Source organism: Thermobia domestica, chromosome 6, assembly GCF_964235325.1.
Source record: "Thermobia domestica chromosome 6, izTheDome1.hap1.1, whole genome shotgun sequence".
Classification (NCBI taxonomy): Eukaryota; Metazoa; Arthropoda; class Insecta; order Zygentoma; family Lepismatidae; genus Thermobia; species Thermobia domestica.
The window spans coordinates 140,106,714-140,131,542 of record NC_137459.1 but is presented as its reverse complement, the minus strand read 5'-3'; the positions used below and the strand labels follow the sequence as shown (position 1 = coordinate 140,131,542).

Here is a 24,829-nt window from a genome sequence, read left to right as displayed (position 1 = left end):
CTATTAAATTGAGTTGGTAAGAACAGCCTTTTCAAATCAAAAATATTAACTTTCTTATAATATTCATGGGTATTCATGGCTGTCAGTATGCAATACTCTCTATTTGTTGATACTATAAACAAGACATTTGTGCTAGAGGTGAATTCAAATGTGTGCACTCATCTCCTATTAGTTCCATATTCGTGAGCTCCCTTGTGACTAAGCGATTAGGGAACGCACATTTTGAGTGGGAGACCTGGATGTAATTCCCGGCGGGAGCTCATATGTCTCGGATCCCACGTTGAGTTATACATCCACGTCTCATACAGGGTGTCCCACAAGTATTTGTAAAGAATGAAACCACAAATTCCTGGCACCAAAACAAGAGAAAAAGTTTATATGACATATAGTCCGAAAATAGACAGGGGAGAAGCTAGACAGTTCCGAAGGTGGAGAAAAGGAATTTCACACCTGCCTACCGGAGTAATGATAGGAGCTAGGAATTTGGTTCAGAAATACTTGAAAATCATATCGGCTTGACATGTTAACCATATGTTACATAACTACGCTAGAGATTATTCATATGTCATGTAGGAATTCACCAAATATCTGTATTGTAAGCCGCTACAAGCACTCTCATTATCTCTGTGAGTATATCACATTTCATTTACCCTGAGGAATGTAAGAATTGCCAGGAGGATGAGAGGGATATCATCCTCTGTAGAACTGGATATTTCCCATAAGTTTTGAATTTCAATAAGTTTGAATATCCACATCCCCTTGTAAAACACCATTTAATTCCCATACTGTTCCTGCGGTTAATACAACTATGCTAGGCATGCTTTGCTTTGACAGCCATTCTGTTGTCATCCATGTATCATAACTTCGTACTGTATTTTGTCTATCTTTATTGCACCGTTGCATTACCAGTTCCGGAAACTCATTCCGTTAATCCCCAGACGATGTATGGGAAATCCCTTGCACACTTATGTCAAACGTTTGAATATGCATTTAAAAAGACAAGCCGATATGATATGTATGTATTTCTGACCCGCTTTCCTAGCTCCGATCATTATCCCGGTAACCAGGTGTGAAGTTCCTTTACCCCGCATTCGAAGCTGTCTAGCTCCCTGTTCATTTCCGGACTATATGTTATGTAAAGTTTTTTACTTGTTTTGGTGCCAGGAATCTATGGTTTCATTTTTTACCATTACTATTGGAACACCATGTATAGTCTTGCTGCTGAAGGGAAGACCAAACTCAAAATCAAATTCTACAATCGTAAAATTATGTTACATTTCTAGATTCTACTCGCACAAATGTATAGAGCTCTGTGAGATATCGGCATTAAATCAAGGTGAATTTCAACATATTGCTCACTGTATTGAAATTATTTAGAAATCCAAGTCCTCTGTTTCTGAGTTCTCGGAAAATATACAAATTAAATTTAGTTGTTTGATACAAATCATTCGCTTCTACGATAGCTTTCATAAACAACGCAACTATTTTCATACTAATTGCTTTATATTCATATATATACCGAGTCAGTATTACCGTTTAAAACGCAGTATTAACGAGTATGTGTATAATTAATATACATACATCATAATATACATACATCTGAATGAGCGACATTTCTGTCTAAATGAATATATTAATCATAAGCTATTGAAGCAGTCAACAATTTAACAGCACGTATTATAATTGTAATAATTAATTTAATGAACTTATTTCAATTGGAATTAAATATAATAAAGTTGCACAATTATTTGAATATTTCGGATTACACTATTTAAATAACTAAGTACAAAACGTTGTGCACTTGTTTTTGAGATGTTTATCTTCCTTAGAAGTTGCACTTAATTTTATAATATGAACACCACAAATATATTTAAAACGTAGGAATGTTTAGTAATTACACTGTAAACTGCAAAGAATGAGCATATTTTACAAAAAAAAAAAAATGTGTTTCATCATATTTCGTTTTACTGCTCTTCAGTAGTACTTTTCTTATATATATATATATATATATATAATTTTAAATTGTAACTATATTCCTCTTGAAACACGACATAGAAATAATTCACTTAAATGGTTTATCTTCTTTATACATATTTTCCGTAAATATTGGAAATTGCATGCTTTATGCATGCGAACATGCATTGCCAGTTCAGAAGACATATCTTCTTTACAATTCCAGGCCCTTTTATTCTTCCATCCTGTATATCATTGTGAAGGCAATTAATTATATTCGCTCTTAAAGGACACGTCATTAACGTACAAATGTTCTACATAAAGCACATTTTATGTAGTAGTAAAATTGTTCAAGTGTAATAGCTATGAAAAGTTGTAATATGTAATTTTACCTGCAAGAAAATAAGTACATAGGCATTTCAAAATATATAAAATTGGTTATAATAGTATGTTGCATTGTGTACTTTTTTCATAATTGGAGATATTTATGTGTTATTTTGAAGTTTTGACGTTTAAAGTGGCACTTAAATGAGCAACGTGTTTGAAAAATTCACTGGCTCTGAATAAATTATTGATTGCATAGTGCGTGTATATTTAGCAAGCAAGGCCTTTATATGAGTACCTTCTTACTTTTCAACTATGGCACTTCTATCTTCACTTAGTAATCCTGCATCCTTTCTCTGCACTCTTAATCTGGGTAAAACTTTTATTCGTAAAATCAGGAACTGTATGTTAATTCTTAATATTGCCTATTCTATCTAAGGTACACAACTTGAAACTTTCCTGTTATTATATTTATAAGCGCATATGAAAGGAAGTATCTTTAAAGCATGAAATTGAATAAACATTTCATTAAAAGTGTTGCAGTGCATAGAAGCAAAAGAAAAATATTTTCTACAAGTACAATTAGTTGCTTTTTTAAAAAAATTTCTTACTATAGCCTCTTCTTTACCACTTGATATGTTGCATATACACATGCAAGAACTATCTTCATAGATCACACGACACTGTATCGTCCCTTCTCTATTCACTGCCTTTAGATTCATCCCTGGCCTTCCATATGATCTCCTTTCCTCATGCATGTCCACCTGTTATGACACAGCTGAAGCCTTCGCATTCTTGTGCTTCTGGTTGGGCAGCTTTTTGCACCACTTGGAAGCAATATCCACCCTGTCTGTCGACCGGGTTGGGAACTTGGGTAGCAGCACGTATTCAGTGTGGTTATCTAATTTAAACGCTCCACAAGTTGATAGGGTCAAGCTACTAGTGATATATATTAACTTACATTATTAGTTCAGAAACAAAACGTAGAGTACACACTGATCTTTACACTATAAATTATCGTAATGCCTAATCCTTCATGCAACCTACTAAGTATAAGATAGTATAGTACTAATAATATGTAAACTATAAAGGAAATGCATTATTTGTAAGAAACCTGATGCAAGCATTACTTTGCCCTTCTTTTACTTCACTTAAAGGATTGCAAAGACATACAAAGCAATATAATGTTAAGCATATTCAACTAATTATACTAATTTATTAATATTAAGTACGTATATTAATTTATCAGTACCCAAAACAGAAATTGAAATAATTTTAAAGTCACAGTTGAATATTCAATATTGCTTCGCAATATTATTGAGTTGTAAATCATGCACTAGCTCACGAACACTAGTTTATTACATCTAAAATTGTGTGTGTATTTTTTCTACTTTTTGAATTAAAACGCTTTGTGGATCAGTGTGTAATTATTGGTTAAAATAACATTTATAGTAGAATATACTGGATTTCACATCAGTTTTGGAGTGGAGTAAAATATCTAAACTGTAGATCTATCAGTAATAATATGATTTTAACTTCAAACTGTATTATGTCTAATAACTGTAGACTAGATCACTGAAGTTACTACATAATGTAGCGTAACTAGAACTATATTTTAACTTCTTAAAGAAAAATAAACTTATCAGTGCAATTTTCTAATTTCCTAGTACCACCTCTCTGGGTTCAAGAACCACAAGACTTGGAAGCTGCTGAAGGCCTTTCGCTTGTTATTCATTGCCAAGCAGAAGGGTTTCCAAGACCAAATGTTACATGGAGCAAGGCTATTGGTATGTAGCTATGTCCAATAGTGTTTTCAAATCTATGAACAAATATGTTACTAATTGGAATGGAATAAATATAGCATTTTGCACAAACGTTATGGAAAATTGAATTGTTAGCGTTTCCATGCTTCTAACGTTATCAATGCATACCATGTTTTGTAAGTGAAAAAACGGTTAACATATATATCCTTGAAATGGCATGCTCTGATGTTGCATACTTTAAATCGTCTCTCAAAATGTCCATATATATATATATATATATATATATATATATATATATATATATATATATATATATATATATATATATATATATATATGGACATTTTGAGAGACGATTTAAAGTATGAAACATCAGAGCATGCAATTTCAAGGATACTTTGCTTTTAATGGTTGTTATATAAAACATGTGATTATCTTATGAAATTTAGTATGTATACGCATTATTAAGATTAAAAGGAAAGATACTAATGCTATGTTCTAACAAGTTAAAAGTGGTTGAAAGGATACATAAGGTAATATTTTAATTTAGAATATTCTGGTCTACCTACAGAAAAAAGGTGTTACAAAATAATAAATTAAGATAGCAAAAGTAGAATTGCCCGTTAGACCTATTTTAATTTTATATTTGTAGCTATACGCATTAGTGCACTTACGATAATTTGAGTTCTAAATATAGTTTCATTGAACTGGAATGCCAGGTTCATCAACATATAAGGAAATGCTTCCTTTTTTTCTACCTAGAACACGGTGTGAACTTTAATGAACATTTACTGCAACAAACAACAAGTGAATGTCAAATTGGTATAAAAGGGCATTTATTATGGACGTAGTACGTTAATTTCTGAAGAATCAGATTTAGGTTTAAAAAGAATAACAACAGAAAAATCCTATTCTATTTGGTCTAGGAATTAATTCGTGCGGTTTTTAATAAAAATTGAAGCTTTATTTCAAAAACAAAGTAAATGAATACGTTAACAAAAATATTGTCCATCGCTAGCCACTACTTTCTCCCATCTTTCAAGCAATTTACGGATTCCGTGTCGAAAGAATTCCTCATCTTTTGACGCAATCTAATCAAAGATCCATTTTTCGATATTTTCTGAAGAAGTGAACCGCTGTCCAATCAAATCGTTATTCATGCAATCGATCAAGTAGTAGTCAGACGGAGCAGTGTCTGGTGAATATGGCGGGTGGAGTAACACTTTCCATCCGACTTTTTCCAAATAGGTTTTGACCGGTTTTGCGACATGTGGTCGAGTGTTATCATCTTGATAAATAAGTTTATTATGCCTGTTATTCCATTCTGGTCGTTTTCAGGCCAGAGCTTGCTTCAAACGCATTAATTGTTGTCGATAGCTGTGTCCATTAATAGTTTCACCAAGTTTCAGAAGTTCATAGTACACCACACGTTTCAAATCCCACCATATATACAGCATAACCTTTGCACAATGAATATCTCGTTTCGGTTGTGAAGGACCTGGTTCACCTTGCTTCACCCAGGCCTTTTTTCGTTTAGGATTCTCGTAATGAATCCACTTCTCATCACCAGTTACAATTCGATGCAAAAATCTCTTCCTTTTCTGTCTTTGAAGCAGCAATTCGCAAACGGTTTTTCTTCTTTCAACGTCTTTCTTTTCAATTCATGTGAAACCCAATAAGACATCTTTTGAATCATTCCTATGGCTTTGAGACGTTTGGAAACTGTTGTTTGCTCAACTCCAAATGCTTCTGCAAGTTCGTCCTGCGTTTGACATGAATCCTGATCAAGCAATGCTCTCAATTCTTCATCTTCAAATTCTTTTGGCTGTCCAAATTGCTTTTGGTCTTCCAAGCTGAAATCATCACCTTTAAACCGTGGAAACCTCTTCTGACACGTTCGCTCAGCTAGAGCATGGTCATCAAGCACTTCCACTAAAATATGATGACTTGCGGTAGCACTTTTCTTCGTGTTAAAGCAATGAGGAATAACTTCCCGGAAAAACACTTTATCAGGCACAAAATGCGCCATTTTCAGTTGAAGAAAAAATGTTGTTGTTTCTGCTTCAAGTAACTGACATATACTAAACAAGATGCTCAATGACAGTAGTTTTCAACGCATGTTTGGATCAACGAAATTATGGGACAATAAGCTAGTTACGCCATCTTTTGTAAAACCGCACGAATTAATTCCTAGACCAAATAGAACTTGAAGGGCGAGTATATTAATATGTTAGGTTTGGCAATGACGTAAATAAACATTGTGATATAAATAAAATATACATAAAATATAAATAAAAATATCATTAAAACAATATTTTTGAATATTTTATACCATTAACTGAACATTAAATTCATATACCAAACAAGCTTTGCTTTAAGAACGCATAATATTCAGTAAAAACAAAATGAACAGATATAAGACAAATAAGTCATTTCTTTAGCATGATTCTGTTTTACCAGTGTAAAACATTTTCCAAAGTTTTAATATTAAGCAGAATACGTACTCCTCAAAATATAATATAATATTTAAAACATGTTATGCTTTACTTCAACGTATGTGTTCTTCCGTAGTAGGATGATTACACTTATTTTAAGTATATATGATTTCGGGTAATAACTCGTGAAGCTTTTAAACCTTGGGGGGAAAAGGAGTAGTGGTTAATGTAGACATCATCCGTCAGGTTTAATTTTAAAACACCGTAATAAACAATGTTTTAATAGGCAAATAGATGCTACCGAGAAATTTGAATCTTGTAATGTAAGTACTGTTGCAATAACAAACGGTACGAAAAATGAAATATACAAAAAAAAGAAAAAAAGAAAAGGATATATCTGTTAGAGAAGTAAAGCAGAGCTTTCATCAACAATGGTATTAGTGTCGTAAATGTCTTGCTTTGACAGTAGATTGGCGTTGTAATCTCACAGATAATGGTACTGTTGAAACAAATATGTTGGCCAAGACGAGCTCAAAGTAAGACCTTATACATAGTACCACCTGTGTTATTGTAAATTTATTATTAATTATATTTACAAAATGTTGTCAAGTTAATCTTTATTTTAACTGTAGTTGTTTGACCTATCTGCACCTTACGTATATATATATATATATATATATATATATATATATATATATATATATATATATGTGTGTGTGTGTGTGTGTGTGTGTGTGTGTGTGTCTGTGTTTCCTTAATATGTAATAAAGTTTAAAGGCAAAATATTAGCAGATTTCGACCCATTGAGGACTCCCTACTATTTGTTAAACATAAATGACGGACGGGCATTTGAGCTTTGAAATGTGGAAGCAAGTTATTAAGTAATACTGAAAGATTTAGAATATTACTGCGGTTAAGAGTTAGTAAAGAGGAGAGTATGCGACTGCCCCTTCTCCAAAGGTAACAATTATATGTCTACGAGAAAATTTGAGGTTTATGAGAGAGTGCGATGTGAAGAAAGGTCGATCAGAGCGAACTTGTACGGCTACAAGTGTTGAATGTTTAATTACGGTGGTTGAACTATCTCAGTGTTCACCACAAACATTAAACGCAAGGGTCACGTGAAAACGGTGTAAGTGCTAATAGTGTGCTAAACATACTGAACAAAGGTAAGTTGTGTGTGCAAATTCCAAGGCTGGTTCAACAGGACTATGTCCCAGATCGCAGGATGCAGTTTTGCGAATGGATTGAGGAGATAGTTACACGTAAACCAAGATTTATGAATAGCATTGCTTGGTAGAATAAACTACAATTCAGTTCAGGCTTAATACAACTGTTAATTGGTAAGTTGCGCGTACTGGACTGAATATAATGCCCACGTCACTGTTGAAAAGATTGTGAATTTGTCTGGCATAAATGTCTGCTATGATTTGTCTTCTAGGGGGTTCATTGTGGCTTTCCATCTTAACAGTACTGTAACTCGAGAAAAAAGTACCTAACAACGCTTTCTAATTCCATTTTCCCTGTCATTCATGTAATGTACAGTAATGACAGGTTTCCTTACCAACAATATATCTTGTGTCACTATCATAGGGATGGTTGAGTACCTGGATCAAATATACCACGCCAGTGGATAGAACGCAGAAGACCAGTTATCATTGCATGCACCCGATATTATCTGAACTTTGTTACCTTTAGGTTAAGTGTGATACCCATATCGTGAAGCATCTCACCATTTAATTGTTCATCAAGGCTGAAAGAAAATATAAAGGTACATAATATAAATAGTATTGACCTTAACAATTTGCATATATGCATCTTCTTTAAAACTGGAACTATTGCTCCATTCCTTCACAAAAGTACTACACAAATACTGCAAATTGTGCTTTAAGCAATATTTAATGATGAAAAATAGGATTTCCTAAAAGGTAGTTGTACTCACACTCAATCATCTATGCAGATTTCTGTCATTCATGAGTGACGAATAGAAATGCGGAAATCGTGAAATGAAACGTATTTGGAAAAATATGTGTGTGTATAAGTGGAAAACCGTGTAAATTTTTACCATTTTTTTACAACTCTTGAAAAAAGCTAAATCTTTAGGCAGATCTCCCTTATGCTTCTCAATCTGTCTTCTAGTTCAGTTATTCCTCCAAGGCAAGCCATGAGAAGTAAAAAGAAAATCCATTATGGCTGTTAGCCAGGTCAACGATTCACTAGTGCTGACGCTATAGAGATGATTTTTTCTTTATTTCTTTTGCATACGTCCTTTGATACCGGTTTTCTTCGTTACAATACTACTCGACCTTTGTCTTGAGAAAGACTGCAAAACCATAACGCTGTCATACATTAGCTGTACTTTCTGGCACCTATATAACGGTAATCGTTTATTTATTCACGCCATTTATTTCATCTGAGCTTTAATGTGTTACTAGAGTCAACTCTCAACAACACACAAGACGTTTATCAAAATATATTGATTGACGTGCACGTAGCTAACGAAAATCAACTTTCCTAACTGCGCTTTTCCTTATTTCAAAGCTTTTCATTCTCTACTATATAATAGATTACTGATTGTGAAATGATTCCTTTCCTGTGTATTCGATCGCTTATATTGGGTAGCTGCATACTCGGCTGGATTGGATTGGATTGGAGTTCAGCGTCCTTTCAGTACTGAGACTATATGAGACGTGGGTATTAGGTTAAGGCGGAATTTGAACAAACGTAATTCATTCAAATTTCAACGTCATTCTACCGAAATCAAACCCGGGACCCCATGAACTAAAGCTGCGCACATCAACCGTAAATTCGGCTAGGATAAATACCTGCAGACTTGTATAATAAAGCTAATGATTTCAATTATGAAACAATTCACTTGCAGTGTCCCTTAATTGGTATTTGTCTTATGAAAACGTAAAGAATTTTACAGCTATACAATTCAGGGATTTTCTTGATTATCAATTGTATTATTACTTCTATTTATTTATTTATTTATTTATTTTCAATAATGATATTAGTGCAATCAATTCTCGATTGTTTTTGCCTCTTTGGCATCTCTTGGATCGTTTACTTGAAGCAAATGCTAATGTAATTAGGTGATGCAATTGAAATATCTACTTTCGCATAATAAATCACAAACTTGAATATAGGAGTATTACATGAATTGATCTTGATTAAAAGTGACTAGCCATCTAGAAACGCTTTCATCGTCTGGAACAAATGGAGGATAGGTTGTTAAGTTGGTTCTCACGAATGGTAAAAAAGTAATTAGTTTGAAAATCGTATACAATCAGTACAACGTTTGATTACACTCCAAAGGCAATGACATTGTTGAAAACCACTTTCAACCCACATAAACCCTGTCTGCTGTACCACGGATAAATTACTCTATCGCATCTTTTCATAAGAGTAACATAATTGCTACAAATTTGCGGACTATCGACATCGAGTTGAAATACAGACGACTTATTTATTCTCAATCACAGTATTCATCCAACAGACAGTTGTATAATAATAGCCATACGCTCCAATATAATCTTGCATTGTGATCTATGCACCTAGCAACTGCTCTGCGTTAATGTCCTGCCGAGCAGCTGACGATACCGCGATCAGTCAACGTGTCTTCCAGAACAACCAGGGACCCATCCATGTCAGGGAAACAAGCTTCACGCCATTACTGGTATCCCACCGCCCTGGAATATCCTCTTGTTGTGCAGTGTCCATCACTTCATGAGGTCTTCGCAAACACACTGCCTTCCATCAGCATAGTGCAGTTGATACCGTCACTCGTCGAACCATATTACGTTACGCCACTGTTGCAATGCCTATCCGTGGTGATTGGAAACAAATGCACGACGGAGTGTCCGCTGACCCGAAGTTAGCAGTGAATTCCCTATACGGTGATGTATCCCAGACCCGAGGGCACGAATGTTCCGACGGATTGTCCACTAGGATACGTTTCTGGCACGGCTAGTGTTGAATTGGGCCGTGATTTCTTGCACTGATGCTCTCCTCTTTCTGTTGACCACTCGTCTCAGATGGCGCCAGTCTCGGTCATTGAGGGAGGCAGGAAACCAGTATGGTGTCTGCTGTGGCATGTGATACTTTCATCTAACCATTCTCGCTACATACTGGACAGGTTGTACGTGGGAAGTAGAATTCCTGCACCACCTACGAAATCGAATGCCCCATGCGTCCGGCATCCGCCACCATGCCCCGTTCGAATGTTGTCAACTCACGACGACGTTGCATTTCATATGAATCACTCACACAGACACTTCCCACAACATCTCATACAGAAGTGCAGTCGTCTAGGAGCCCTGAAGGGAGCGTGGAACACAAGTGGGGCACGTCCTTGTATCAGTGATTTGCTATCCCATTAGTTTTGTATAATGAGTGTATATATGCATATTATCTTACATAAATAAATAAACATCTGTAGGACAACGTGATTCTGTACCGATTGAATGTGACTGACCGATCAATATGATGTATGTGGTAATGTGAGTATGTAGTGCAGCAAGTGGCATTACGGTGACCGGACATGGATATAAGGAAGTGAAGTACACCCGAAGTCGTATAATTGAGCATTGTGGGTATAATAAAAGTTAAAATACCATCAGTGATGTACGAGGTGTATCATTAGCAACTGTTAACATGACTATACTGTAGCTTAAACAAAACGGAATCACATGCTTAGACGCAAGATCGATTTGAATGCGGCCAACGTCACGCAGTTCAAGGATTCAGTATTCTAAATCTGCCAATGACATAGCATCCAAGGTTGACAGATCAACAAAAGCCACCAGAGATATTCGGATAATGTGAATGGGCTGATGCGTTGCTAAAATAACCACCTGTTTACAAAACAACAACTGTCTTGGAGAGACAATTAAACTACCGTTATGCGCAAAAACCACAACACTTTCGAAACAGTGTTGTATTTTCGGATAAGTGCTGATTGCCACGGGTGCTGACTGCCACAGCCAATTATTGGTGCTGACTGCCTCGACTGTCGCTGATTGCAAATATGAAGGTGCTGACTGCCACGACGGCGTGCTGACTGCCACGAGCCTGGGTGAAACTGTATTTGGAAAGAGAGGAATTAATCCCTCATACTAAATTTATGATTATTAATTAATTTAGTAGGAATTAATTTAGTAATCACCACAGCAAATCTATGTGGCATCCTATAAGCTACGAAGTTGCTCACTAAGTGGAACGACATACACTTGGAAGTTTATAAAGGGATTGTCTTTTGTGTTATATGTACAATTTGCACATTTCATTGTTTATATTAATTGGTTTATTGTATTATTTAATGGATATGACGGTCTGAAGCCAGCTGACAAGGGAAGTTTGGGAGAAGCATTCGCCTGCAGAGAAATAAGCATGTCATTTGAAGGACCAATTCAAGCTGATTACAACTAACTAACTAACTAACTCTATGGCCTATGGAACCCGGAGGTTCAGTGCCGCGTTCACAAAAGCTCTCCACTGACTTCTATCCTTAGCTAATTGGATCCAGTTTCTACTTTGTATTCCTATCTCTGCGAGATCCATCTTAATATTATCCTCCCATCTGCGCCTAGGTCTTCCTAATGGTCGTTTTCCTATGGGTCTACCAGTCAAGACTTTGAAAGCGTTTCTACTTTCTTCCATTCTAGCTACATGACCTGCCCACCTAAGCCTCCTAGACTTGACGACCCTAACAATGTTGGGTAAACCGTATAGACTATGTAGTTCCTCGTTATGAAGCTTCCGCCATTCCCCATTCTCGTTCCTCTTGGGTCCGAATATTCTTCTCAGGATCCTGTTCTCAAATACTTTCAGTCTATGTTCTTCCCTCAGAGTAAGCGACCATGTTTCGCAACCATACAGAACAACAGGCATGATTATCGTTTTATATATTTTAAGCTTCAAATTCCTCGACAGAATTCGCGACGACAAGAGATTTTGAACCGAATAGTAACACGAATTCCCTGCTTTTAGTCGACATTTAATTTCTTCGTGAATATGATTTTCGTCTGTTAATATTGATCCTAAATATTTGAAAGTATCCCCTTTATCAAAAGTATTATTTAATATTTTAACGCCTCCACAATTTGCCGTATTACGGTCCCGACGCACTTCCATGTATTTAGTTTTCTCTGCATTTACTTCTAAACCCATGTCCCTGCAAGCGTTTAATAATATCTCTGCATTTATTTCTACTGTTCTCATATCATCCCCTATTAAATTTACATCATCAGCATATGCCATAACCTGGTGAATGCCGTTCAACTCTAGGCCCTGGTTGCTATCTTTGATTTTCCTTATGGCGTATTCCAGCACAAAGTTAAATAATAATGGCGACAACGCATCTCCTTGTTTCAGGCCATTTTCGACGTGGAAGCTCGTGGACAAAAATTTTCCTACCCGGACTTTACTTTGGGATTCACTTAAACATATCTTAATTAAGCTGATTACAACAGGTAATAAAACTCCTGTACGTTGAGAACTGTTCGAGACATTCAGCTTGGAAATTTATATGAGAAAATGAGTGGATGCAGGTTTCAATGCGTTAAGTATTCTCACCCATGGTGAAGCCTGATGGTTAGAACTTGCTATTGCTTGATCACTGGGATCCATTCACAGACAAATTGTTCACTACAAGTTTTATGACGGATGGCAAAGACCTAATGGTTGAGAAGATACCAAAGAATTGCACACGATTTGTGCAACCATTTGATGTGTTTTGATTCCGATCAATCAAAGATTATGGCAGGAGATTTGTACATAGTATGAATCTTCTTCATATGGACGTTATAATCTACCAACGAAACAATCAAATAAAGTTCGTGTCCATACGAATCACTTCCGAACACCGCGATACATTGGATTGTTTCAGTTTGCGTTCTGCAAGGCAGGCTACGAACAAATTATAGGCCTATAACTTTTGAATCACTTGTCGAATTTGCTTTTTGCTTTGGTTCTGCGAACTGTTCTCTTGACGGATGCAACACAATTGCACATATAAAATGTTCATGGTGGAAGGGAGTATTTTGCCTGCGTCATTTCTTCATAAAACAGAAGAACAAAAGTGATCAATTTTCATCTCTAACCTATGATTATTGTGAACAATATAATGACTAATTGTATCTAACAAACCCGTTAGTTATTGCGAAACACTTTTTTTTCTGTTACTTGCGATAGCTTTCAATTAGTATGTCAATATTCTTTACTAATAACGTTGTACTTAACGCGTATAACTGCGTATATCCTCATTTTCTCATATAAACTTCCAAGTTGAATATCTCGAACCGTTTTCAATCGTACAGGAATTGCATTAGCTTGTTATAATCAGTGTGAATTGGGACTTCAAATGGCATGCTTAGTTTCTCTGCAGGCGAGTGCTTTCTCCTGAACTTCTCTTGTGAGGTACGCTCGAAACAATTTGCACCTCTGTACACAGTTCATGCTGACATAGGGAGTTCAAGTGAGAATACATAAATCGTACCAATTTTGTACGCACCGCTCCCTGACAAAACTGAAAGTACACTCATGTCCAAAATTATTGCCGCATATCTATAATTGTCTTCTTGTAAGAATATAATTTGATAATTTTGCAGAGTACTTTTAATACTTATATTATGTGTATAATCAGGAAATTTATATTTGTGATAAATTTCATACGAAAAGAATTATAAATACGAAAATCATAATGAGTAAAATAAAATGTAACTAAATGGACAAGAAAATTTTATTTTCGTTTTATTGTTCTTATTTACTGCTCTTTTGACATGAAATTTACCACATACTTGTCTTTGCCGATTATACACATACTAACATTATAAGAAATACCGGGCGAATTCGTTATCAAATTATATTACTAGAACAACATATTTATAATCATCTGACAATATTTTGGACATGAGTGTACTTACAGAGACCTGTTTAACTTTGCTAGATGTTGGTCTGAACAACACGATCCTAAGGATTATCTAGTTTCTTTCATAGTTCTTGGCGTCCGGTAATGTTACGTCTAGCAACTTTCTCTCAGGCTCGTGGTAGTCAGCACGCCATCGTGGCAGTCAGCACCTTGATATTGGCAATCAGCGCCAGTCGTGGCAATCAGCACCATTAATTGGCTGTGGCAGTCAGCACCCGTGGCAGTCAGCACCCCACCGTATTTTCCAGTGAAAACTGGTTTTGCGAATTCCTGATAGCCATCGACAATGTTAGAGATAAAGATTATTTGCGGTTCCCGCTTTGTTGCAATTCAACACAGAGTTGATCATTTTCTTTGATGCAGGATTTTTTTTTCTCTTTTTACCAAATACTCTTTACTTATTTGGATACAATATAATCAATATTAGAGGAGATAGAAATATAGCTATTCTAATAGCCCGTTACTTTTGGTGTCATATGACTATTCATACACGCAACAACCATCCTCCCTGCAACTCAAAACAGTACTTCCGAACTACCGTAATAATTTATTACGCGTGTTCACGCATCGTGCTACCTAGCGGTCGATTTTTTTTCACCATAAACCTGAAAGGACTTTCTGTATAAATTGATGAACCATTTAAATTGAAACGCTCTTGAAGCTTTTAAATAATAGATTCTGAAAAAAAACTGAAGTTTTGTACGATGCAAACATTGTCATTACAGATTATTAGGACGCAAATAACTAAAAAGAGAAAAGTGGAATAAGATAAAGTATTTGGGTTAGTGAACAGTAGGAAGGAATGGAATAATATTTCCTATTATTATATTAATGTTCTTATGTGTCCTACTTCCACTAAGTTAGTTTTCATTGCAATTCAAATCGCAATTATTAACAAGTCACAAACCTAAGATTTTTTTTTCTCATAACCATAACACACTTCATGAAACCATATATCACACTGAACAATTGGATCCACGTTTCACCCGCAACACTTTCAGAAAACATCTGCAGGAAAATCTCACTTTACTTCGTTGAGTGGTTCAGAATACTCTAGCAAAACATGTTTATTAAAATCGTCGAGATCTAGAACCAGTTGGGTTACGGAATACATGCAAAAATAAGTGTTCTATAACCCACTCTAATGGCTTTCTTTTTCTAACAAAGACAAATATTGACAAAAACAGGAACAATCATTCGATTGCTTTTTAGAAAAAAATGAAATGAAATCTTTGAGTTTTACGTCCCACGGTTATGCCGGTTAGATTAAAGGAGACGGTGATGATGAGTAATGAATGAAATGGTGGAATGAAGAAGGTGGGAGGAAACGGGAGAACCCCGAGAAAACCCACGCACACGGTGTTTGTCCATCACAAAGTTCACTTGGCGGGGGCTGGGATCGAACCCGGGACCCGAAGCACCAGAGATTGCTTTTTAGAGTAATACGTGCCCTTGAAAATAGAATAAACTAGCAGTTTGACGCAAAATATACTTACCAAATTTATATAATGAAAATATAGTTGTAAACAGTTTTGACACGTCTATATTTTAATTTGTATTATCAAAATTCGTTCCCAACTCTAACATAAAGATATGAACAACGGTGAAGAGATGTAATAAGATATCCTTTTGCCTCCTTCTTTTCACTCCACATTTTAAAGTGCTTCCATATATATTTTAAAATCTCATGTTTCTCACCTATGAAGGAAGCGAAATAAATACGTGTGCCTAACTTTGAAACTCCGTAGCAGTTACATTGAATGCATTTCATTTCCAGTTCATATTGATAAAATAAAGTAAATGCTATGTTATGGTGGTAAAAGGGGAAAGAGTAAGTTGTATACTTAAGTTCAATATATGCACGAATTAAAATTACAATGGTATAAGCCACATTTTCTGTTTTCCAGATAGACAAATATAGATATGTTTATATTTATACATATATATATATATATATATATATATATATATATATATATATATGTGTGTGTGTGTGTGTGTGTGTGTGTAAGTCTTTTTTTGCACCACTGCAAAAGACTTACACCACTGCAACTTTAACCTGTCCATATAACGCTGATAAAATACAACTACGAAAATTGGATAAACCAAAACAAATTTAAAATATTCAAGATGTTTGTATGTAATCACGAAGGAGATTGTACACTTAAATATAATTAATTCATTAAAGTTCAACACAGCTCGAACGTATTTCTAATAAAGCAAAATAAATCGTTGTTTGTTCTTCAAATGTTTATCCATCGTAATTGTGTTTCCGTTATTTACGAGATTTGCGAATAATAGATTTTAAAGAAAATATTTTGCTTTTCCTTTCATTCTTTGATCTTTTTCTTTCCCATATATATCGACAGCCGACGTTGCTGTTGACAGTTCCAATATCGTATTTGACTTCCAAGAAATGTGATTTTTATCGATTTCCTTGGCTTTAGCTGGAAGGGCTACCCAGTAGAAGTTTCATGTCTTTACGCCTATTTTGAAGAAAAGAAAATCTGGATCGCTGAGCATATTTAAATGTTTGATTTTTTGACCGAGAGGATGCAGCAGTAGAAAAGAAAAAAAGGGGGAAAGAAAATTCCAGTACGTTAAGGGGAGCCAACTCTGAACCCGGACTTGATTGCCATCTCTTGTTTCTCCTTTGGAATATACAAATGTGATTTTTAGAATGTGTTGCCCTCTAGGTAGACGGCCAGGGAACTACCGAGATCTGGCATCTTCCCAAACTGGAATCCGTGTCCATGGCAACGGGTCTCTGTTCATCCATCGACTGCAGCAAGAGCACGAGGGATATTATCTCTGCGAAGCCGACAATGGAATAGGAGCTGGGCTCAGCAAAGTAATTCATCTTACTGTAAATGGTAAGTGAAATACCTTGTTTTCTATCCCAGTTGTATTTTTTTAACTCCAGAAATTAGTTATTGCAGAAGAAAGAGAAGTATTAATGATATCTTGAAGTAGGTAGTGCCATTATCATATGAGTAATGTATATGAGCTTTGTGTTCTACTTTAACATATAAAGCGTTCTTTTATGCCCCATTTTAACGATTTGTCTTCCTTCCAGCACTTAAAGAAAATAAAAATCTGCTCTACGATTAAAGAAGAACGCTACGATAAATATTCATCTTTTTTTTAAAAAAAAAAATACAAAATTCATTTCTGAAGTTGAATTAGGGTACTGTCTCAGCATTCTCAAGATATAGAGTCCAAAATATATTTTTCTTTACTACAATGGACTTTTAAAATCCAAAAGCACCCAATATGTAATAATTATTAGTAGTATTTGTACTAAAGTAATATTGGTATGAGTGTTTCAGTTGAGCCAAGTTATTAGCGCACATGCCTTTCGTATGTGTGGGCTAAGGTATTATCCCACACACATACACACACAAAATAATATGTTGATGTTTGTGTAGTGATGTGAGGCAATTGGGTACTATTAGAATTTATAGGTAGTGAACTCCGGTCTATAAATCCTAAAATAAATGTGATGGGAACCGACGAACTCACTAGACATCACTCAGGTATAAAGGTGTCTGATCGACCATAGATCTTTGTGCTTTGAAACTCCACGGAATTTTATTATTTTGTGATTTCTGGTAAGTTGCTTCCATGTTATTATTTAAACCCTGTTATGCATTTACATAATTCAAGAGAAATGAAAGCGTGTAACGAAAAACAAATATTATGCAAGTTCTGTATATAGACATTTGTAGTGAGTTTCTTAAATATCTCAGACCCGCGTAGCGTAGTCGCTAACGCTTTCGTCTTTGGTTCGATTTCCGGTGGGGATACTCGATCGAAAAGCTGCAGCAGCTTTTTCAGGCCAGTCATCCTGGGTGAGTTTTTCTTGGGTTTTCCTCATTCCCATCAGGCAAATGCTGGAATGATACCTAACATTCGATTGATTGATTGGTTGGTTGGTTTCGCTGAGGCCACATGAGACATTGACCCACAGTTTAAGGTAAAATCTAAACCACCGTTATATGTTAAAATTTCAAGACTTTCCCACCGGTAATCGAACCCGGACCCCGAGTACCAAATGCATGTGTGCATGAGAACTTGGAAAAAATCATATTAACACTTCTATAGCTTTCAGAGCCTGTTTTTTTCGTTCCTTTGAGCTCTTAACAAATGGCCACTAGTATTATTTCTTACCAATACTTTACATTATGTATATTTTACAGTACGATATTTCATCTATGTTTTGATTTTAATTAAATTTAACAACCCAATGTAATGTCATTTAGAATAAATGTGATGAATGATTAATGAAAGAAAATGATTATGCAAACATTGATAGAATGAGAGTGAGATGAAAAGAGGAACACCGAAAAAAAAATCCACAGACGTGATGTTATCCACTTCAAATACACATGGCCTCAGATTTATCCCTGCATCAGAGGTGAGCGATCCAGTACTGACTCGCCGATCCCTCTCCCATATTTCGTCTAAGTTAAAGGTGCATTGAATTCATGTAAATGGCAATACGAGATGTTGTTTAAAATTAAACGAGTATATGTTGTCCATACAGTACTCTGCAACATTTAACGCACTTTTTTTCAAGCTGTCATTAATTGATTCGATCCACACACACACACACACACACACAAGATTGGTTCTTCAACACGCACCTAGAACGTCAATCACCTTGCCTTTCGATGATTCGACCTCGAACTGTTTTCGTTGTAGAGGTTAGAGACAGAGTAAGCCCAACTGTAATTCCGGTGCAAGTGAAATTCATCGAGAGTAGCATACGAAAGTATTTTGAGCGCACACCCCTATTATTTGCCGTAATTTTTATTTTCCGTTTCCAGCTATCACCTCGTGGATGTTAATACTTAAATTTTAAGGAGTGTTTATTTTTATGTGTATTTTTTATTTTTATTTTTATTTCATTTGTTTATTTTTTATTTTGATTACTTTTTTATAGTATTTTGTATCTTATAGAGCTTTTGTGTAGCGTGATATACATAAATTACTATTCAGTTGCATTGTTACATGATCATATTTCCAAATTTCCTTACTACAATCTCTCTAGACTGCCTTTGAAGAAGATATTTATTATTTTTAAATTTTTACTTGCTTATTTATTTATTTATTTATTTATTTATTTTTGTATATTAATGTAATTTGTGTACAGTAAATGTGATTTGCATAAATGACTATTCAGCGCATGTTGTTACATGAAATAATATTTCCATCTACCATACTGTTATCTCGCTACCCTGTTTTTGGATCAAAAGATGGATCTACCATATTTCAATTAAACATTTTCTTATACGCCTTATATCTGGAGAATTACATATAGTGTATCCAAACCCAAACTATCAGTTAACTCAGTATTATGTGCTTATTCTGTAGAAAATACGAAAACTCGATTTAGGGGCCGTTCAAATATTTTGTGGTCGCTGATCTAAACCTAATTATTGGCCAAGATCACAATCTTTTGATCAATTTTTTGGTTTTCCAAAAATTCTTGTTGTGTTAGCATTCAGAATGAAACGTTTCGTGATCTGGTAGCTCCAAAGTTTCAATTATGTCATTAAGATCCAAAGTCGATACTGGTTCATAGTGAAACACAAGTACGATTTTATCAGCGTAATTTCACTGAAGGACTATCCATATGATGTGATAAGTACAGACACTGTAATCAAGTTTTAATCCCAAAACTGTTATAGGTTCTAAGTCCATGGGCGATAAGTATTTCAGGACACCTTATGAAGAAAAGTCCAGTTGTTTCCTACCTTCCTATTTGCATCTTACTAAACGAATAAACCTAGAATTCCACACAGTTGAGGTTGTTCGGATAAATAGTTCGAAGACAAAAGAAATGCTTTCAACTCTTATTCACCTTCGTCTGATTTCTGTTGGATGAAGTTGGCAGCATAAAGGAATCCATTTTATAATTTGGGTCTAGAACTTTACTGAGAGATTGCTTAATTTTGGCTTGAGCTGTCAAAGAACCATCATTTGCTTCTTCTCTAGGTATGCGTCTTCTTCTACAGCATGATCCCATCGTTACGTTCTGCACTTTTTTTTTCTGATGCATATATGACGTTCACCGGCAGGTTGAGTTTCCAAGTATCAATTGTAGGGGAGACCGGAGACAATTGTAACGCGGGTCAATTGTAACATTGGCCATTACCTGTACAAGTGAGTTTCGAAATATAGTTTGTACATGTCACTGGAAAAATGAAATGAAATCTTTAAGTTTTACGTCCCACGGTTATGCCGGTTAGGCTAAAGGAGACGGTGATGATGAGAGATGAGTGAAATGGTGGAATGAAGAAAGTGGGAGGAAACGGGAGAACCCCGAGAAAACCCACGAGCGCGGTGTTTGTCCACCACAAAGTTCACTTGGCGGGGGCTGGGATCGAACCCGGGACCCCAAGCACCAGATGTGAATGCTCTACCACTGAGCCACCGCGCCCCCTCTACATGTCACTGGAGTCACTCATGTAAGGTGTATGCGGAATGAAAAAAGAGCGTCGTTAGTAAAGTGTGGAAGACTGGACAAGAAGAAACGTGATTTTGACAGAGTTAAGTAAATTTTAACTGACTTGTTTTTATTTTCTCCTGATATATATGCGCTTACTGTAAACAAATACCCTGTGCGTGTGTAATCTATGTTATTTCCTGGACGTGGATATTGAATTTGATTCTTTGACTCAATGTAATTATGATAAATCATGGTATTTATCACTGACCGTTGAATGGGTACAAATGTAACATGGCGATCGGTTACCATTGTAACATGTTGCAATCGTCCCAGGCAAAGTTGTACTGAACCATGATAAACATAAACTAGATATGACCGAAGATAATACAATTAATAAAACTATGTACGTATTAAATATGCTTTTCCGGGACCACAAGTACGTAGGGGAGGACCTGAACCCCCAAACAATCTTTGGCGGTATTAGTGTATAATATGTCATTAATTTTTCTATAGGGAAAGAAGAAACTTTCACCCCATATTCATTATGGGGCCTCCCCTAACTTCTGTATATAACCTCACGAACGTTTGCGGCTGACTGCGGATCACTGCTTTTCAATGTTGTATTAGAATAGGCTAATGTTTCAATATGTTCCTTCCTTGTGATGTCTTTAAATAGCCTATAAGTTTTTAAAGACTAATTTGTCAAATAAGCTCCCTTTCTGATTCATCAGAAATAATCAACAATGTAACTTTTCACTTGTTTTACTTAATCTCTGTCGCAAAGTAGCGCATTCTCTGTTCGCGTAGTTGTGTGAGGGATGTTTATAGGGATTACAAATGCAGTGTGGGTGTCTATTAGTACAATATCATTAGAACTTGAAACAGTGGCATAACAATAGGGTGGGCAGGGTGGTCATTGCCTAGGGGGGGCAGTGCGCTTGGGTTTACTAGGGAAGTATGGGGAAGCCACTACAAATTTTGCCTAGTGACGCCAAACACCATTGTTATGTCAATGACTTGAATTCCTATGTTACGTCTTGACTTCCATGTCAATGTTTATGTTAGGCCAAAGAAAAGTTATTTCGAGCTAATGGGGCACGTTACTGGTAACAAGTAACTCATCATTCGTGCATCTTCTTGACGCGTGGAAATTGTATATTTTAAGTAGGTAAAAATACTTTTAGATTTGAGGATGTAGTCTATACTCTTTGTTTGTTGTCCCCACCCGTTGTTATATAAATCTATCAGTGTTATTATTATTAGTATCAGTATTATTTAACCATATATATTGTTTTGCCATGTCATATATAGTGTACGTCTCATTAAAGGCATCATGTTACAATTGTCCCTAAGCTCTGTTACAATTGACCCGGGCACGGGAACGTTTGTAACAAGATAGATACCGTCATAAAAATGCTTCGTAACATTTCATATTAGAAATTGTCATGATTGAAAAAAAAACATGAATGGAGCAACAAAGCTTCACTAAAGATATTGTATAATCTTCAGACTTATTGGAGCATGCACATGTGAGAAAAAAAAATGAAAGGTAAAATTTGTTACAATTGTTCCGGTATCCCCTACTCACTATGCTCTCCAGCTGAACAAGAGCGTTATACAGGGTGATTCTTTTAAAACTCACGGATTTCATTTCGGTCTATAATTTCTAACTGAAGTCCAATTTCCATGCGGTTTGTGGCAAATGATCAAGGAAGGATGGGAAATTTATGGGACTATGTTTACTTGTTTAAATTCATCCGCGGTAATATCGATTACGGCTCAAGAAAAACAGCAAATTATCGCCAGTGTACCTTACAATTGGAATGAAGTGTGGTGTGGTGTGGAGATTTGAGTTTTCTTCGTTAGATTGAAACCTTGGTAAGGTCAATAAGAAATAGGAAACTGGGCTGTATTGGGAATTGTCCTGTTCAATTCTATGCTACTATGTGAGTATGATCAGCACACAGTGAGAATAGTGTATTCTTTGGAACAACATAAATTTATCGTTAAAACTTTGGAGAACGGAATCTGTTGTTACTATGCAAAAGGCATTCAGAAGCAAATTTGCCTCACATCCTTCCCCAGACAGGAACATAATGTGGTCGCTAGTGAATAAATTGGAAGAAACAGGATCGGTTCTGAATGAGACAGGGAAGCATCGTATCCCACAGGCGGATGTTGTGAAAGATGTCAGTTATCGACTCCTTAGGTCACCCAAGAAATCAATCCGTCTTTTGTGGCAAGAAACCAGCTATAGCTATTCAAGCCAGGGCTTTAGGGAAATAAGATCGACTAAACCGAGAGAGCAATGTATTCACATGCTGCAATGCTGAAAAATAATTTTGCTTTAAATTATGATTTGTAGGGACGAACTAGACTGATTTTTACTTTCCATGAAAATTAGATGATAATAATAATAATAATAATAATAATAATAATAATAATAATAATAATAATAATAATAATAATAATAATGTTGCAAGAAATAAATAAATATATTGAATTTAAAATTTTAATTGAAAGTGATGAAAATCAATTCAATTCAGTCCATGGTAGATACAATTGGAAAATTGCCTACATTGCCCTATTAGTGTAGCCTAACAAACCCTTGAAAATCAACGTTATTCTTAAGGTGAGGGATACAACTTGTTCATGAAAGAAAGAAAAAATCACGAATTTAGGTTAATAATATAATAAGAGCTTTAATGAGTAAAAAAAGTGTTTAAAAAATCAAGCATGATGAAAATTAACATTGAATTTGGAATTTTATGATAACAAATATGAAGAATAAAGCATAAGACCTTAGCACCAAAATTAAATTAAGCAAATTAGATTTTTGTTTCCTTTCTTGACTTATAGCTTGAATGAATTATTATAAGTAACCCGACACACATAAACAAACTAATGAAACCAATATCCATAACCAGTCCTAGGTGAAATTTATGATTGTTTATACTTACATAATGAGCTTACATAATTATGTACAATACAAAACTGGTCAACTTACAACCTTACATTTGAAATACCTATCCACGTGACATTGGATAATGAACATATGATTAACGTTGATCATCTGATACTTTATGACTAATGACATTTAAATAAAATATGAATTTAAGAATGGTATAATTTTATGGAATCTGAATTTAAATACATACGATTTAGTTTCAGTGAAGCTAGAAAAATAGTAAGTGGAATAATCCGTGGAATAATACGTGGATAAGGTGAAATAAGTTGAAATAAGTCATAACTTCGATTTGAGATTTAGTGAAAAATTTTGAAAGAAAAATGGAATGAACTAAGGAAACTAAGTAAGCCTATGCCTGGCCTCTAATCGTTTCTAATTGTAACTAAGATTAGGAAATAATTAAACCAGATATGAAATTTGATATCAACATAAACAACAAGAATACACCGTACATACATAATATCAATGAGAGCAGTATTGTTATTTAACCATGCACAACATATACACATATTTGCGAATATAGAAAAATACCAAGACACACACACACACATATATAGATAGATAGATAGATAGATAGATAGATAGATAGATAGATAGATAGATAGATAGATAGATAGATAGATAGATAGATAGATAGATAGATAGATATAAATCATATATATAGGCATGCATACATACATGGAATACAATTAATACTCAAATATTCATATTAAATGCAAATACGTCTTTTAAGAGATTTTCAGACAAATGTGTCTAGTTTCCATGGCTTTTCTTATGTTGCAGTAGCATATGCATATAGCCGTAGGTTGTCGTTATTTGTGTGATCTATGCGCATAGACTTCTGATCTCTCTATTATTTAGAAGATCAGAATGATGCATTAAATGCGGCTTTGCTTAGCCTACTTTATGGTTACTAACCCCTACGTATTCTTCGTGACAGAATGTATCTGTTCCGTTTTATTGACAGATTCCGTATCTCTAACACAAAAATGACTGATTATG

At 35.2% G+C, this 24,829-nt stretch overlaps 1 protein-coding gene across 2 annotated transcripts in view; it reads left to right on the top strand.

The window, feature by feature from the left end:
- LOC145688242 (cell adhesion molecule Dscam2-like) overlaps positions 1–24,829 on the top strand; it is an 802,178-nt gene that overhangs the window by 648,829 nt on the left and 128,520 nt on the right. For both annotated transcript variants that reach the window (XM_081762176.1, XM_081762175.1), the window contains exons 11-12: positions 3,945–4,064; positions 17,102–17,278. In XM_081762176.1, the coding sequence (XP_081618302.1) occupies positions 3,945–4,064; positions 17,102–17,278 (297 nt within the window). The remainder of the gene's footprint in view (positions 1–3,944; positions 4,065–17,101; positions 17,279–24,829) is intronic.